This window comes from Eptesicus fuscus, chromosome 10, assembly GCF_027574615.1.
Source record: "Eptesicus fuscus isolate TK198812 chromosome 10, DD_ASM_mEF_20220401, whole genome shotgun sequence".
Taxonomy (NCBI): domain Eukaryota; kingdom Metazoa; phylum Chordata; class Mammalia; order Chiroptera; family Vespertilionidae; genus Eptesicus; species Eptesicus fuscus.
Window position 1 is genome coordinate 95,450,718 of NC_072482.1, and position 17,574 is coordinate 95,468,291.

At 52.0% G+C, this 17,574-nt stretch overlaps 1 protein-coding gene across 3 annotated transcripts in view; it reads right to left on the minus strand.

Annotated features, from left to right (window-relative positions):
* PRKN (parkin RBR E3 ubiquitin protein ligase) overlaps positions 1 to 17,574 on the minus strand; it is a 534,126-nt gene that overhangs the window by 287,076 nt on the left and 229,476 nt on the right. For all 3 annotated transcript variants that reach the window (XM_054722613.1, XM_054722614.1, XM_028132921.2), the window contains exon 3: positions 9,461 to 9,698. In XM_054722613.1, coding sequence (XP_054578588.1) covers positions 9,461 to 9,698 — 238 coding nt within the window. The remainder of the gene's footprint in view (positions 1 to 9,460; positions 9,699 to 17,574) is intronic.

The window sequence follows — 17,574 nt, forward strand, 5'->3', positions numbered from 1 at the left end:
CACAGGCCCCGAAACAACGATTCGGAAGCACACATGCGCCCATGTTGTGGGAACTTCACTACCGAGGTCATCAAAGGGCTGAGCATGAAGCAACATCTTAGCCGGGGAGGCACTGACCGTGTGATAAAATGGTAACTTTAGTCTTTCTTTCTATTGAAGAAGGTGTGCTTTATGGGTGGACATATTTCCCCTGAAAGGTAAAGATCACAGAAGCACTAACTTAAAATCAAATTATTTCTAAAAGGCACCGTAAGCACAGCAGCTGTGATGGCAGACAGTGCATCTGCCGGAAGCAGAAATTCAGAGCGTCAGGTGGAGCCCATTACACTGCTCACCGGGCACGGGGTGGGCACGGGGTGGGCACGGGGTGGGCACGGGGCGGGCACGGGGCTGGGCACGGGGTGGGCACGGGGCGGGCACGGGGCTGGGGGCTGCCCGACTCCTCCTAATGACAAGCACTGTCATGACGGCACGGAGCAAAGCCTCGGGGTCAACGTGGATTCTCATGTAAAACCTGACCCTTAAAGGTATGAGTTATGAAAACGGAAAACAAAAAGCCCAGGGGAAATGCTTTTTAGTCCATTGATCGCCCGCTTTGTTGGAAGATAGCTGAAAGTTTCAAAATTAATGCTGATAAATAGGTGAGCTGATTGAAGTTATAAATATCTTCAAAGAGCTATTCAGAGCTCATGAAAATCCCCTTTTAATGAGGCGAGAACGCGAAGATTAGCTCTACCCGAATGCCTCGGGGGGCGCGCTGCACTTTACACGGGGCTGCACACGTTCTTCCCAGCCCTCTTGGAACAGAATTCCCATTGCACACGGTTCTGGCCCCTCAGACCCTCTGGATCTAACAGAGCGGCCACCAGCCGGCACCGGGTCCTGCCCACCACGAGCTGCCCCGGCAAAGCGCTCTGCGGCCCTTTGCTGCCCCGCGGTGACGGCGGCTCCAGGAGCGGCAGGAGCTGCTGCCTCTCCCCCCATCTCACTCCGCCAATGACCGGACCCAGGGCCACAGCCTTATAGACCCACACGCGGACCAAAGTCACTCCTCAGCTCACACCGGAGAACCGCAATGACTCCGATTTACACAAGAGCCTTAAAAACAGGGGAGCAATTAGACGCATGCATGAAAGGCAGACCCGTCAGGCAGGGCAGCGAGTGCCAGTGCCGCTGGCGCATTAGGAAAAGCACTTCTCCTCCGGCGCCTGCTGCGACCCGCAGGACAGCAGGACAGCAGGACAGCAGGACGGGCGGCTTGCTGCTCAGAGCTCAGGCCTGGATGCCAGCGGGTCCTCCCGCGGGGGCTGCAGTCATTCCCCGCGGGGGCTGCTCTCTGAGATGGGCTCGCCTCGTCATTTCATGGAAGAGGCTCCATCATGCTAGTGTCAGACAGCATCACATGCTGCCGAGGCTGGAAGGTCAGGAGGGTACAGAGTGTTACACTGAGGACCTAGGCGTTGTTGGCAGCCAGTTCCCAAGGGTTAATGGACGCCATGCAAGTACAGTCAAGGCCTTGTCAAGGGCAACTCGGTAGGATGCCTTCTGGGTTAACGGGAGGAACTGGGAGAATTATTCCAAGGTAAACACTAGGGGGAAAAAGAAACAAGTGCTATGAGAATGGGGCATCAAAATTGGCTTCGGGAATAGAGGTGATTACTTGAAATCGCTTCGTTGAAATTTTGATTCACTCATCGAATGGAAATGTCAGTGGACCAGGTTCATATTCAGTAGGTCTCTATGGCACAGTTAGGTGGGCTGTCTGAATTCTCTCTCCTCTTCACCTGCCATCCTCAGATCCTTTCAACATGGCATTAGCTAAAGGTCTATGGTGTGCGCACCATGAATAGGCCTCTTCTTGTAACCTCACTGGGTAACTAAGGAGGGTGCGTGCGTTTTGACTGGTCCCACATCCTGCATTACAGTTCTCAGGAAAGAGAAGAATGATAAGCTAATTATTCAGTGCAAACTAGATATTATTCCCGAGAGGAATGTTTTATTTCCATCTTCCCAAGAATTACTGATTCCCTCCAATCACCAAGGACTGTGAACATAATTCATGAATATATCGTATCATTAATCCATCAATAACTTGTAGTTACGGGCAACAACTGCCAAACAGCAGAGTGAAAACACATTACAGCCGGATAGCTCCCTTCGGACCAATTACTGTAAATCCAAGCAGCACGGAGGAGCAGCTGCTCCTTGGAGACACCTGCCTGGTGTGCAGGGGGCAGCCATTTCTAGATTTTCTAGCGCAGCCGGGGGAGCAGGCTGCACTGCGGGCGGCCGTGTCTGTGCGGAGGGGCGGGCGTTCTGCTTTGTCTGCTGCCTTGCCGAGTGGCCCTGGAGCCTCACATGCTAAGATGGGAATGTTCTTTAACTCGGGAAGCTGTTTGGAAGGGCCCACTGATCACATTTTGATCCCCAAGGAGGTGATGAGCAGGACACGGATGTGGCCGGACGGTTCTGTGTGAGGGCACAGAGCTAGAGGCACTCCAGTGTTGTCGTGACCTGGGACTAACGGGGAAAAGCTCTACAAACATGGCTAGAGCAGCGTGGGAGCCCAGTTCACAGAGCGGGGCTTGCAAAAAATAAAAGGATTATATAACTTCTTGCCACAGTGAAATCGTCGTCTCTCACTGACTAACTCCAAATGCACTGAGTGGTTTTTCTATGGCTGTTATGTATTTCTTGTCAGCTGGAATATTTTTTTCACATCAGATGTCACGCTGTGGAGAGCAGACACCCTTTCATTTGGGAAATTGTTACTCAGCTCTCCTACAAAAATGGAGGTATTTGCTGAAGGCCTTTGAGGAAGGGGGCTGTTCTCACATCAGAGTGCACAGGGTTCGTGCTGATGCTACACACCAGGCAAAAGCAAAGCAATTTCCCACGAACACTTAGATCCGATTTAAAAGGATGAAAAATGGAACCAAAGACCTTGGTTCAAACCTGAGCCTCAACCCCTGTTAGCTGTGGGGCCCTGAGGGGGAAGTTCAGTCTTTCCTGTCGGCTTCTGTATAAACAAAGATAATAAGTATGTTCCCCGTGAAAATCAAGTAAGGTAAGTGTAAAAGTTTCATAACCTATTGAGTGTTAGTAAAAAAATCAATTATTTTATTGAGAGTGAAAAAAATAATTGTATCTCTACAATGGACTTAGAATAATGGTTGGCAGGAGAAAAATAAGATTTTCTGTAACAGGTCACACATTAAATAGGACTACCGCAGCTTCACTCTCAAAACAGAGAAACAGCTGAAACTTGGAATTAGGCCAAAGAGCACGGTTGTTCTTCGGTGCCGTGGCGACCTGTTACAACTGGTAGGGCAGGCGTTCATTTACTTCCGGTGGAGATGCCAGGAGTTTCTGTTCACCTGGGCAGATGGCCCGAATGCACGGTTTATCTCCTGTAAGAACTTCACTGTTTTGTATCTAGCCTAGCTTCTCTTCATCCACCTATCTATCCATCCATCCATCCATCCATCCACCCATCCACCCACCCACCCACCCACCCACCCACCCACCAACCTACCATCTGGGAATGGAATATAGGACTGTTTCCCCTCCCTCAAGAACTCACCCCAAGCCCAGCCGGCGTGGCTCAGGGGGTGAGCATCAACCTATGAACCAGGAGGTCATGGTTCGATTCCTGGTCAGGGCACATGCCTGGGTTGTGGGCTCAATCCTCAGTGTGGGGCGTGCAGGAGGCAGCTGATCAATGATTCTCTCTCATCATTAATGCTTCTCTCTCTCTCTCCCTCTCCCTTCTTCTCTGAAATTAATAAAAATAAATTTAAAAAAGAAAAAAAGAACTCACCCCAAAATATGTCAGGCCGGCAAAATCCCCACAACTGTGCCAAATCTTCCTCTACATCCTCACTTGTACTGAAAGGGCATGTTATAGCAAAGACGTCTTTGTTGGAGAAAAACCAAGTTCTTGGCAGGATCCTAAAGTGTTTTGAGTAATTTGATGTGATAGCAAATTTAAGTTGCTCTGGCGTGACTGCCCAAGTCTCGTCGTTTGGGGGAAGGTTTACCCAGGAGGCGCTCCTTAAACCCGTCCGAGGCACCAGGAAGTTCACACCCTCTGGCGAGGTCACTAGCATGGATGATGCACAGTGAGATGTGGACACGTGAGACTGAGTCTGAAGTTTATCATTCTATTTCCTTAGCGGGCCTCCATGGCTGATTGGTGTTTGGCGGGTGTTAACTAATTTATAATCCTAGAATAATTCTCATCTTGTACTACATTCGACCACCGGCAAAAACCGCTGATGAGAACACACTCTCTAATAATCATGCTGTATCTATAATGTGTATTCAGAGCGCAAGCCTTAAAAGCAATTTCATTTACTCTGTAACAGCCTTGATGAGAGCGGTTTTAGGTTCACAGCAAAACTGAGCTAAAGGTACAGGGGGTTCCACAGACCCTCTTCGCCAACACGTACACCACCTTCTCCATTATCGACACGCCCGGCCCCAGGCGTAGTACAGGCGGCACACTGCCTGCGTGTACAACCACAGCCCGCACGGACACCGCTGCCACTCATGTCCACGTTTACATCAGGGCTCACTCTTGGTGTGGTCTAGTCTGTGGGTTTGGACAAAGGTGTGATGGCATGCATCTGTCCTAAAAACACCTCTTTGCCCTGACTGCTCCTCCCCTCCCCCCCTCCCCGCAGCCCCTGGCAACCACTGATTTCTTTTACATCTCCATAGTTTTCGTTCTTGGAACGTCACATAGTGGGAGTCACATGGTAGGCAGTCTCCTCAAATAGGCTTCCTTCACTTAGTCACATGCACCTGACTTTCCTCCATGTCCTTTCATGACTTGCTAGCGCATGTGTGTTCAGCTCTGAATAGTATGTTATTGTCTGGATGCACCACAGCTTCTCAGTTCACCTACGAAGGACATCGTGGCTGCTTCCGAGTCTGGGAATTACGGATGAAGCTGCTATGACATGCGTGTGCAGATAATTACGGAGCCGCCCATTTTCCCCTCATCTGAGTGAGCCCCTTGGAGCTCGGCTGCTATGTTGCATGGTGAGAGTATGTTTACTTTGTAAGAGACTGTTCAACTGCCCTCCAAAGTGGCTGCTCCATGTTTCATAGCCACCGGCGATGAGTGAGAGTTCCCGCTGCTCTACAACCTTGTCATTTGGTGCTGTCAGTGTCTTGGATTTTGGCCATTCTGATAGGTGTAATGGCATCTCATTGTTTGAACTTGCAGTTCCCTAATGACATATGCTACGGAGTCTTTTCATATGCCATTTGCCAGTTGCATATGTTCTTTTGGGAGGTGTCCGGGAACAACTTCTGCCTATTTTACAATTGGGCTGTTCATTTTATTGTTGAGTTTTACAAATTCCTTGCATATTTTAGATAACAGCCTTTATCAGATGTCTTCTGCAAATATTTTCTCCCAGTTTGTGGTTTGCCTTCCCATGATCTTGACACTGTCTTTCACAGGAAGAAGTTGTTTAATTTAATGACGTCTAGCTTATTATTTATTTATTTCATGGATCATGCCTATGGTGTTGAACCTAAGTCATCACCATACCCAAGGTCATCTAGGTTTTCTCCTGTTATGTTCTAGGAATTTTGTAATTTTGTGTTTCACATTTAAATACATGATCCATTTTGAGGTTGATTTTTGTTTGTTTGTTTGTTTTTGCAGAGTATAAGGTCTGTCAATATTCAGTTGTTCCTGCACTATTTGTTGAAAAGACTATCTGTTCTCCATCAAATCCTCTTCAGGGATCAGCCGGCCAGATCATGTGTGTCTGTTTCTGGCTCTCTATTTCATTCCATTTATCTATTTGCCTGTTCTTTCACTGACATGACCTGCCTTGATCACTGTAGCTTGATAGCGTGACACCACATCAGGCAGCATCCATTCCCTCCCTGACTTGGTTCTTCTCCTTCAGTGGCGTGTTGGTAGTCTGGGGTCTTCTGCCTCTCCCTATAAACTTTAGAATCAGTTGATCCACATCCACAAAACAACTTGATGGGATTTTCATTGGAGTTTAGATCAAGTTGACATCCTGACAATATTGAGTATTGAGTCTTCTCCATGAACATGGGATATCTCTCCACTTATTCAGGTCTTTGGTTTCCTTCATCAGAGTTGTGTGACTTTCCTCACATAGATCCTGTAAATATTTTATGAGGTTTATATTTAATTTTTTCATTTATGGGGTGCCAATGCAAATGGTATTGTTGTTTTTACTTAAAATTCCACTTGTTCATTGCTGATAATATAAGAAAGCAACTGACTTTTTATATATTAACTTTGTATCCTGCACTATTAATAGTTCCAGGAGTGTTTTTGTCAATTCTTTCAGATTTTCTATGTAGACAATCAGGTCATCTGGGAACGAAGTTTTAGATGTTCTTCTCCATCTGTGATGTCTCTCTACAAATACGTTAATGGTTCTTTCAGATTGACTGTAAGTACCCTCAGTGTTTGTCTAAAATTACCTTCATTTTCCTCATATTTTTGCTGGGTATGTTGGGTATAGAATTCTAAGTTAACAGGAGTTTCGCAGTATTTGATATTACATCACCATTTTTCTTCTATTATTTCTGGTAGGAGTCAAATTATTTTCCCATTCCAGTTAATCCCATCTCTTTATATGACTTTCAGATCTTCTCTTTCCTTGGTGTTTTATTTCCTTTATGAAGTAAGCTTCCTGTGCTGACTACGACCGACTGCAGGCTTTCTCACTGGCCTTGCCTGGAACTGTGCACTCTTGAATCAGAGAAGCTCTCCCCAGCCAGTCTCTGAGAAATCTGAATGGAACTTATCTTGTGGCTTATGGTATATGTCTCTCCTCTCGGTTCTCTATTCTCATACAAGGGTTTCAGATACAAGGGTTTCTGATCAATTATATTATCACCATCTCATTCTAAACTCCTATTCTCTTAAAACTATGTTTTACACTTCAACCCATAGCACATTATGGGCCATTGCCTCACCTCTATATACCAGTTCACGAATTCTCTCTTTGGCATCACCTAATTTGTTGTTTCACTTTATCCATTGGGGATTCTTAAAAATTCCAATAGCTAAAATTATGTTCTATTCAATAGCTACCTTTTCCTATTGTGTCTGTTAGTTTACATTTTTTTATTATGCTTTAATTAACATAAAACACATTTGTTGCATATTCTGTTTCAAAATGCCATTTTATTTCCTCAAGTTTGGGGGGAACTTATCTTGTGGCTTATGGTATATGGTCGCCTCCACGCAGGAGGAACATGTTTGACTTACAGCACTGGTTACGTTCACCCTTGCACCGTGGTCGGCAAACTGCGGCTCGCGAGCCACATGCGGCTCTTTGGCCCCTTGAGTGTGGCTCTTCCACAAAATACCACGGCCTGGGCGAGTCTATTTTGAAGAAGTGGCGTTAGAAGAAGTTTAAGTTTAAAATTTGGCTCTCCAAAGAAATTTCAATCGTGGTACTGTTGATACTTGGCTCTGTTGGCTAATGAGTTTGCCCACCACTGCCCTAGCAGTAGGGTTTGGCTCTGGGGCATCGATGCCGTGCACCTGAGATCCCTCTGGGAGCTTTCGCGAGTGCCGTTCTGCCTGAAGCATCAGACGCACTGTGCGCCCAATGCTCACATTCCCTTCCCATTCTGGATCGCACAGGTACTGCAGGGTTAGATTTGCTTCACTTCCCCCCATGTCTTACGTGTTCTGCCCATTTCTCAAATGTCTTTTCCAGTCTCCTCGGTGCCGAGTGCACGTGAAGGACACCTCCCTCCCCTCCAAGCCACCTGGAGACCACAGGACACCAGCCCACGCATGTACGCCCTGGGCTCACCCATTCTTCCACGGAGAGACCGCGGTGCGGTTTCTATTTTTCACTTGTCCCTGGAAACTCATTTTCCCTTTTTTATTTTTTATTTTTTGTGTTCTTTTTGGCAATTTCACCTATGATTTTTTTAAATTGATTTCAAAAGAGGAAGGGAGAGGAAAAGAAAGATAGAAACATCAATGATGAGAATCATTGATTGGCTGCCTCCTGCACGCCCCCTACTGGGGATCGAGCCTGCAACCAGGGCATGTGCCCTGACTGGGAATCGAACAGAGACCTCCTCGTTCATGGGTCAATGCTCAACCACTGCGCCACGCCAGCCGGGCCTCCCCTGTGATTTGTAAATGTGACGAATTTAACAGGAGACATTTCATGTGACTTTCGGTCTGCACCTTGCTGGCTCCAGAACTCAGACACTGGGAAAGCCCTCCTCGCCCAGAACTGCCTGTGTCAGCACTTAGTGTAGGTGGAGAGACATGAATGTCTCTCCTGTGGGGCCATCAGTATTGTGGGGGTTGTTTGTCCCGCACAGTCAAAAGCAATCCTGTTACACTCTGACTATGAGGACTGGAGACTAAGAGATGAAAGGAAACCTACTGCTGTTGTCAAACACAAAGAGATCCCCATCCTTGCGAAACAGAGCACTCCTCAATGGTCGTAGCGTGAAGAGGGAAGGACCTCCGCGCAGAGGGTGGACTGACATTGAGGTAATGGCTTAGCACCTGCAAATGGCCAAAACGACCTCTGAAGCTCTCCTCCTGCTTTTAAAAATGTCTCCACGTGTGGAGAGCAGCTCAGTGTTTGGACAGGTTCCAGCCTTAGATTAATGAGAGGGCACAGTCCTCTCGTGGCAAAGCCACGTGCAAGTCCCAGCTTGGAAGGCAAAGCCCTCCCAGCACAATTACAGCCAAAGGCTATGGTTGTAAGCTTGAACGTATGGTCTGAACCTGTGGTCCCAGGAGGCTGAGTGATGTGGGCTTGATAAGAGTTCAGGTGCCTGTACTTGAGTAGATTCGAAACCCGTGAGAACATTGTAAACATCTTGACCACGCCCTTGCTTTGCCTCCTGGGATCTGACTATAAAATAAAGACACGGCTGGCAGGTGTGGCACTGTTTCCTCATCCAGGCACAGTGGTCCACCTGGTCCAGCTCTATCCTCTTGTCCGTTTTCTTTAATCCTTCACCGCCCCCCCTCAGGTTCACCCTTGGCCAAACTGGACACGGTTCATCTACATCATCAGAAACATCATCAACCAAAAGTATTTTGATTGAATAAGAAATAGAAGAAAAGAAAGACAAAAGTCGAGAGAGAGATACATGTACCTTAATCATATCTTTTGACCCAGCGCAAGGTCCCATGTGACCCTAGACCCCTAGCTCTTCAGGGAAAAAGATTACTATCTTCATGGCAGGACACCTTCCCCATCCTATGTTCATTCCCAACGGGAACGCCTTTGCTGGGGTACCTACTAAATGCACCGCCTCAACTTCACGTCAAACACTCCCCTCCTGGCGACGTCACCTCCTGCGACATAGACCCCATCGTGAACCACACGGAGGCATGGAGACCCCTTCTCTGTGGAGACTCGGCCACCCAACACGCTTTGCTGACCCTAAACAGTCATGTAATTACCTGGTCTGCCCGCTGTCTGCGCAGCGCCCTCTCTGTCGTCGTGCAGAATGACGGCCAGGCCCGCGGAGTCGGTGGGGAGCACGGAGCTGCTGAAGTCCACGCGGGTCAAGCTCTCGGGCTCCCTCACGAAGGCCCCTGCAGTGCCCTGGGGATGGTCCCCGCCGGTGGCCATCGTGGGGCCTTCTCTCCCGGGTCTCAGCACGACGTGGACGATGCTCTGCTGGCCCAGGTCGCAGCTCTGCGGGAACAGAGAGAAACACACAGACGCTAGTCTAGCGTTCACATGCTGGTGAGGGTGAAGTCACCTGGAGTTCCAGGACAGGTGCGAGCCTAAACTCTGCTTCTGTGGATGTCGGCTTGCAGTCATGGGACATGAGGAGGGGACGTGGGACAGGCGTGTGAGGGGTAAGGTGGCACCGGTCCCCTGCCAGGGGCACCGCGCTCACATGTGTGCCTGACAGGGAAATGGGGGGTGGGGGGTGAATGAAGCACAACCACAAAAAACCAAATTACTGTTCAAAGGGACATAAACTGTAGTGGACAAAGAGGGGCCCCGCACACATGGCCTACTCAGGACAGTGAGAGGCGATGCTGCTTAAAACTGGTGACTTCAGAAACTTCATTCATTCATTCATTCATTCATTTATGTTGTTGATTTTTAGATAGAGAGGGAGAGACAGAAACATCAATGATTCACTGATGTTTCTCTCTCTCTCCCTCTCTCCCTTCCTCTCTGAAATCAGTTAAAAAAAAAACCAAAGTGTGTTAAGGGAACTTAGGAACATGCGAGTCTTGGACGGGGCGGAAAGACAAGGTGGATGCCGCCTGAGGAGTTACGGAGCGCAGGGAGGAAGGCTGGCGGTGAGGGAGTGCCCACCCCGACAGGAACCCCTACGTGCTGCCCGCGGGGCAGGGCCTGGCCCAGGAGCCAGCTCCGGGGTCTGGATTCACAGCAGGAAGTCTGCTCTGGTCCCAGGAGCTCAGGTGGGGACCTGCCTCTTCCTTTGATCCTTTCCCGCCCAGGCTCAAGGCCTCGGTCACAAACCCATGGGCACCGTCCCCTCCAGGCTGTCTGCTCCCTGGGGCGGTGGGTACAGGCCTAAAACCACCCACCAATGGCCTGCTTCTTTACCCTCCTGCTGAGGGTGGGAGAGGCTGCCTAGATTAGGTTACGCAACTTGATGAAAGAATTGATCATCTCATCAGGCAAATCGTGAGGTAATGGTGGGCCCTTCAAAGTTTCAAGAGCTCTTCCTGGTGAAAATATTGGAATCCTGAGAGGGACTCTGCAGGAAAGTGTGGACAAAGGGGCCACATGCTGACCTGACAGCTCAGGGGAGGCCTGCGTGGCGGTCCTGCAAACTCAGAGACGGAAAGTCACCACAAAGGACGGTCTGAAATGGAACTTTAACTAAAAGCCGTACGGTGGGCAGATACATCCTAGGCCGGTGGTCGGCAGTTTGCCGCTCTGTTGACATTGCCCTTACCCAGAAGTTTTGACTTCAGGTTAAAGACATTAGTACATTATTAAAATGTTTTTTAAGTGTTTTTCCCTAAGGCAGTGGTCGGCCAACTCATTAGTCAACAGAGCAGCAAACCGTGACTCGAGAGATGCAAGTGGCTCGAGAGCCGCAGTTTGCCGACCACTGTCCTAGGCCGGTATCTTCACTGACAAGGTCAACCTTTACCTTAACGGAGCCTATCTGTCTTTTTGCATCTATGATAACACACCCCTGAAATGTCTGGGTAACTTGTAACTTCCCTTTTCTGGACCCCCTGGGGCACAACCTAATGTGCAGGCCCCAGGACAGATTCCACAAATTCCTTCATTGTTATCATGTTAATTGTTCCTGCCCTGCACCCACCTAAGTATGTGTCCATCATTTTACTTTTTATCCAGTCCCAGGGGTTCCCTGCTTTGCTTTATCCCACCTCCTTAATCCATCACCAATGGATTTCAGGTAACCCACCCAAGTCCCTCCTTTGATGGCAATGTATAAACACAGGTGTAACCCGCCATTCTCCGGAGCATTGTCTCAATTCCGTGAGGTTCTGCTTCCCAACAGGCATATGTCGGCAGTTTGGCTCAAATAAACTCACAACGATTCTCTACAGGTTTCAGTGGTTTTTACCTTAGCAAAAGGGACGACCTGGCTCCCTGGCTGACCTTCCTCCCTGGCAAACCGCTGGTCTGGAGGTTTGGACCCTGACCTTCCCTCCCGGGAGATAACATCCAGGCCTCAGTGGTATTTCAGGCGGCACCCTGGGGACGTCCTGGGTGGGCCACCCACCTGGGTGTGGGAGGGTGGGCCTTGCGCTGGTTTGTTGTGGGCGGCGGCACCGGGTGTCTGACCCCTGGGGTCCGCGCGAACCTGGGCCCCGGCCGGAAAGGAGTCAGAGCCAAACCAGCCCAGTAACCCCACTGCTGAGTAACCCCACCGCTGACTGCTGACGCCAGGACCAGCTGCAGGAGCTCATGACCCCCTGCCCCGGTGCCGCCAATCAGTGGGGACCCCAACCCTGAGAGGGCCCCCCTGGGAAGCTGCTGCATATGCTACTGAGATCTTCCCCGGGGACCTCCCTAACTCTCCCCCTTAGACCCTTAGGATGGAGGACCCAGTGGCTCCCCGCCCCTGCCCAGGCACATCGCCATTGGCTCCCGCCTCCCAAGCCCCAGGACCTTACTCCACGGCACACGCCTTCCTCCGCCCGTTCCTTCCAGGAACCGCTGCCGCTGTTTCCCAGTGACGGCCTCCCAGTGTGGGCCCGGCTCTGACTCCTTTCCGGCCGGGGCCCAGGTTCGCGCGGACCCCAGGGGTCAGACACCCGGTGCCGCCGCCCACAACAAACCGGCGCAAGGCCCACCCTCCCACACCCAGGTGGGTGGCCCACCCAGGACGTCCCCAGGGTGCCGCCCTCCCAGGCCCTTTCCTCCACCTCCAGGTGGCCCCGATGCTGCGAAGGGAGCCCAGGCCCCGAGGCTGGAGCATGAGGCCGCCAGTCGGGCTGAATGGGGGGGCGGGGGGCAGACAGGGGGTGGGGGGGGGGGCGGACTAAGGGGACTTACGGGGAGGCGTCTTGGGCTGCGGACGAGCAGGAGCCCTGGGCAGAGGCAGGAGTTAGAGGTTAGGGGTTCTGTTCTCCAGACTGGGAACCGCCTGGGTGGGACAGCCCCTGGGGCGGAGGGAGGGGCGGAGGGAGGGCCGCAGTCCCCAGGGACAGGGCAGGTGTGCCTGCTGGAGCCCCATCCAGCCGGCTCAGCTCAGCCGCTGCCCCTCAGGGGTGTCTCCCTCCGCCCTCCCCTGACGTGTGGGCCAGCGGCTCTCCTGGCCTGGCAGCCTGGGCACTGGTTATAGGTCCTTCAGCAGGGCCCACAGCCCCCACCTGACGCCCCACTCTGTCACAGAACCCCCCCTCCGATGGCCCACAGGGCCCTCAGCCCCCACCTGACACCCCACTCTGTCACAGCGCCCCCCCCCCTCCGATGGCCCACCTGTTCCTGACGTGGCCTCCTCCCTGCTGCCCGCGCAGCCAGGAGCCCCAGTGACCCATTCTGATGGGCGCCCCTCCCACCGCCCCTCCCACCGCCCCGTGTGCAAGAGCCTTGGAGTCGCCCACCTCCCCATCGCTCCTGACCGCCCACGAGCACAGAGCACAGAACACGTGGCGCTGCAGAACCTTCGCAAATGCCCCGCATCACCGGCCGCACAGCGTCCTCACGTGTTTCCGCCTCCGCCCTTCCCGACCAGCGGCTCCGGCCCCTTCCTCTCCCTCCTGTGCGTGCGGCCCACAGGGCTCCCGCAGGGGGCGTTCCTCTGCCCTCCTCCCTCGGGTGGGCAGCAGATGTGACTGACCCGGGCCTCACGTGTACTGGCACCACTGCCCGCCACCCCAAGGCGTCCGGCGCGGCCCATAAACCAGGAGGTCCTGGTCAGGGCAGGGGGCATGCAGGATGATGTTCCTCTCTCATCATTTATGTTTCTCTCCCTCTCCCTCTCCCTCTAAAAATCCCTGCCTCTCTCTCTGCCCTGGCCAGTTTGGCTCAGTGGCTAGAGTGTCGGCCTGCGGACTGAAGGGTCCCAGGTTCCATTCTGGTCAAGGGCACAGGCCTGGGTTGCAGGCTCGATCCCCAGTGGGGGGCGTGCAGGAGGCAGCCTGTCAATGATTCTCTCTCATCATTGATGTTTCTATCTCTCTCTCCCTCTCCCTTCCTCTCTGAAATCAATAAAGAAATATAAAAATAATAATAATAAAATAAAAATCCCTGCCTCTCTCTCAATCAATTAAAAAAACCATTTAAAAAAAGAGCAGCTCAGCTGGTCTCCGCCTCCAGCCCGGACCCAGCCCCGCACACAGGACAGCCCTGCGCCCGGAGGCGGTGGCCGCGTGCAGCTGTGCCCACACCCACTGGGAGCCGCCTGTAGACGGGCGCAGGCTCTGAGACGCTGCGGCTGTTGGCTCGGCGGTGACAGCGGACAGCACTCCGGTTCCCACTCCACCTGGACTCACAGACATGCCATCATGGTTTCTCGTCTCGTCAGCGTTCAGCAGCGCTGTAACCGGACGGCCTTCAGCCCAAGTCACCCCAACAGCCGGATCAGGCTCTCAGTCCACGCCAGGGGGCGCCCACGCGGGCCGGGCAACAGCCTCTGGAGACACAGCTGGGAAAGCGCATCCTCACAGCTGGGTTCTCTTCGAGGGGCTCGGGAGTTCCGTCAGATAGGGTTCCTCGCTCTGCTCAGGCTGAGGGCGCCTGAGAGTCTCCAGATAAAAGGGGAGCCTCTCTCGTGGGGTCCCACCCCTCCGCCTGCCGGGCCTCCGCCCAGTCAGAGCCTGGGCTTCTGATGCTCCCACGCCACCGAGGACGTCCTGAGAGCAGCGGCGGGGTCACACTCTCTTCAGTCACCACGCGCCTCAGCGCTGTGAGCCTCGGAGAGGCAGAGTATGTCACAGACTATGAGTTGGCAAGGTGAGTGACTGAGGGGAAAGGAGAATAAGTGAATGGACAAATAGAGACGGTCCTAGGCTCACTACCTCAGTGCTCCATGGGGAGCCAGAGGGCTGTGGAAGAGAGAATGTGGAATTGAAAGCCAAAGAAATGTAATTTACTACCTGTACGGTCTTGGGCAAATTACTTTTTTCTCTAAGCTTCATTTTCTACATGTCACCTTCTATCTATATAAAAGCCTAAGCAACCGGCCAACCTTTCGACCGGCCAACCAGTGGCTATGATACACACTGACCACCAGGGGGCAGACGCTCAACGCAGGAGCTGCCGAGCTGTGGTGACTTGGCAGCTATGGTTCTGGGGTGACGCACCCAGAACCAGAGAGGAGGGAGCCCAATTCTGGGGTTCGTCACCCGAGAACTGCCCTCTTGCAATCTGGGACCCCTTGGGGGATGTCGGAGAGCCGGTTTTGGCCCGATCCCCGCAGGCCAGGCCGAGGGACCCCACCGGTGCATGAATCCATGCACCGGGCCTCTAGTAGGTAATAGAGACCAGCTTTGCAGATGGAAGGCAGCATACAGAGTGCAGGCCCCGTGGCGCCGTGAAGACTCAGTGTCACCCTCACTTAGGGGATCTGAAAATCCCCGAGGACCCGTCCCTCTGTCGTCCATCAACGCAGCCGCCGGGTCCTAGTGCTGCTCCCTTCACACCGTCTCCTTTGGAAAACGAGCAAAGAAGGTGGGATACGCAGACGCTCTAGAGTGACAACTATTCTGGAAACTTCCCGGCTTCCTGTGAACTAAAATATGACACAAGAACTAGCAAATCCTTGGGGCTGCTAACAGGCACAGATGGAAGACACCCAAAACCCGGGACTGGCCATCAAATCCAGATGTTCCCGATGCTCGGAGAAGAGCTGCAGGGGAACGGGGACCCAGAGCAGGCCACAGGCTGGCCTTCTAACCACTGAGCTCACCGGCCAGGGCTGGGACCTGCTCCCACACACGCTCCCCAGGGCGGCCGGACGACCGATGACCTGGGAAGGGCGGGCCCACCGCGGCAGCTGAGTCCGAGCGGAGGGAGCATTGCGGCGGGGGGCGGGGGGGGGGGGGGGTTGGTAATTCACCCACAGGGACACGTAACCAGGCTCTGTGGCCCATGTTTTCCGTCTCTGAGCCCATTGCCCTTTCAGACACCCACATGGCTCTCCCCCCCGATTCATGACCCAGGAGACAGCTAACGGAGCCTTTCGGTTCATAAGCATCCGGATCAGCCCCTGCCCAGTTCTGTACGCCTTAAATCACGCTGCTATCTCCAGTGTCCCCAAAGGGGGTCATTCATTTTAGTTCCAAATGTCAACCCCCCTCTCATCAGACAAAATGCCCCCCCACCCCCGCTGGCCTGTGGTCGCACTCCCCATCGTGCCCCAGCCCGTCCCCAGGCCTGCGAGGCTCTGAGCTTCACCTGCAGCTTTAACAGCACACAGTGTCTTCCTTAGGAAAGCAGCAATGATTCGTCAGGAATTCTCAGATGAAAGATTTCCCAATTTAATAGTCAATGATGTTATCAGATTTTAATTTTAAAAATGATTTCAACATTAAGGAGCTCTTGCTTAGATAAGTTTAGAGAAACACTGTTTAAAGCAACTGAAATTTTATTCCTTTTTTTTTTTTTTTTTGCTACTAAAAATCCAGAATGCATATTACTTGCTTCTTCTGGAAATAACTTCCAACAAGCAGATGTTTTGTAAGCCCGCGGAGCTTTGGATAGGGTACTTTGTATGTCGAAGTGGCAATATTGGGGAGCCGTGTGAGGGTGTTTTTAAACGTAATGGCTAAGGAGTGCTGTGCGTGGTGACTGCCCACAGTGCGATTTCGTGACAAGAGACGGCGGGCGGTGATGCTCCGGTGAGTGCGGGAGCCAGCAAGGAACTTCCCCCCCTTTCCTCCTGAGCGCCGTTCCCCGCCCGCGTGCAGTGAGCACCAGGTGCCAGTTTATAGTGATCGGACGAGAAGGAAACTGTTCTTCCACTGGTCTTCCATTTAAAAAAGGACTTTTAAAAGACTTGTGTCTAGCAATGAAAACAAGTGCACTTTAAAAGCCACCATTGAGAATCATGGATGTAAACGTACTGACGGGCTCAGTCCATCCCAGTGATTATCCTCATTGATGCTCACCGCTAGCCAGTGGCCCTTCTGAGCACGAGCTCCTGGGGTCTCCTTGCTGGAGTTCCCTTGCTGTCTGGTATCGCAAGGGTTCGGATCTCACACGAACACCTTCTTGTCCCCTAGACCTAGAATCAGCCATTTCTCCCAAGCAAAGTGGTGTTCAAAGCCCACGCCTGGAGGTGGAGCAACCCTTGCCCTGGCCAGAGAGAGGGCGCTCCTGGTTTTCTCTGCAGATAAAATACACCGAGTCACTCTGACTCTTCCCATTCCAAGGAGCAGTAGAGGTTTCTACGTAACCTCCTCTATCCTTTCATCGTGATCTTGTCTCTTGCTGAGCATCTCGGAAATGGTAAGAATCAGGAGAATGTCACAGAATTAGTCTCTGGTTTTGCTCTATATTAGAAGCAGGACTGTCTCAGGGTAACATTATCTGATTGATTACTAAAATGGTTTTGTTAGGGGCAAAATTAGAACACTGGGGACTAGCTATATTTATGGGAAATGCTAATGATGCTCTGTTAACCGAGATTGCCTTGTTCTGGTTTAGAGAAAGCACATTCTAACCTGGCTGGGAGTTGTTCCCCCCGCCCCCACAACGCCCACGGGACCTGGGAGTCAACCTTGGAATGCGGTCCATTCTCATTCAAGAACTGTCTATTATCATGGAAAGATTAACACCTTGTTGCCCAAACAATGGAGTCCCATTCCAGCCCGCATTGCCTGCTTCCCCAGGCAATCTTGGTCCTTCTACTCAATATAAGTAGCTGACTCAGTGGGGCAGGGGGAGTAGAGCAGATTCTCTGGGTGACCTGCTGCTCTCCCGTGCTGCCCGAGGATTGGAATAAACGCTCATATGATTCACCCCGTCTCTGCTGAATTGGCTCGAGTGGTGACAGACAGCCCCGACCCATGGTGGTCCATCTTACTAGTTTTGTCCTGGTTCTTGTGAACGAAAGAAGCCACCCGCTAACCTGACAAGCTCAGGGGAGGCCTGTGTG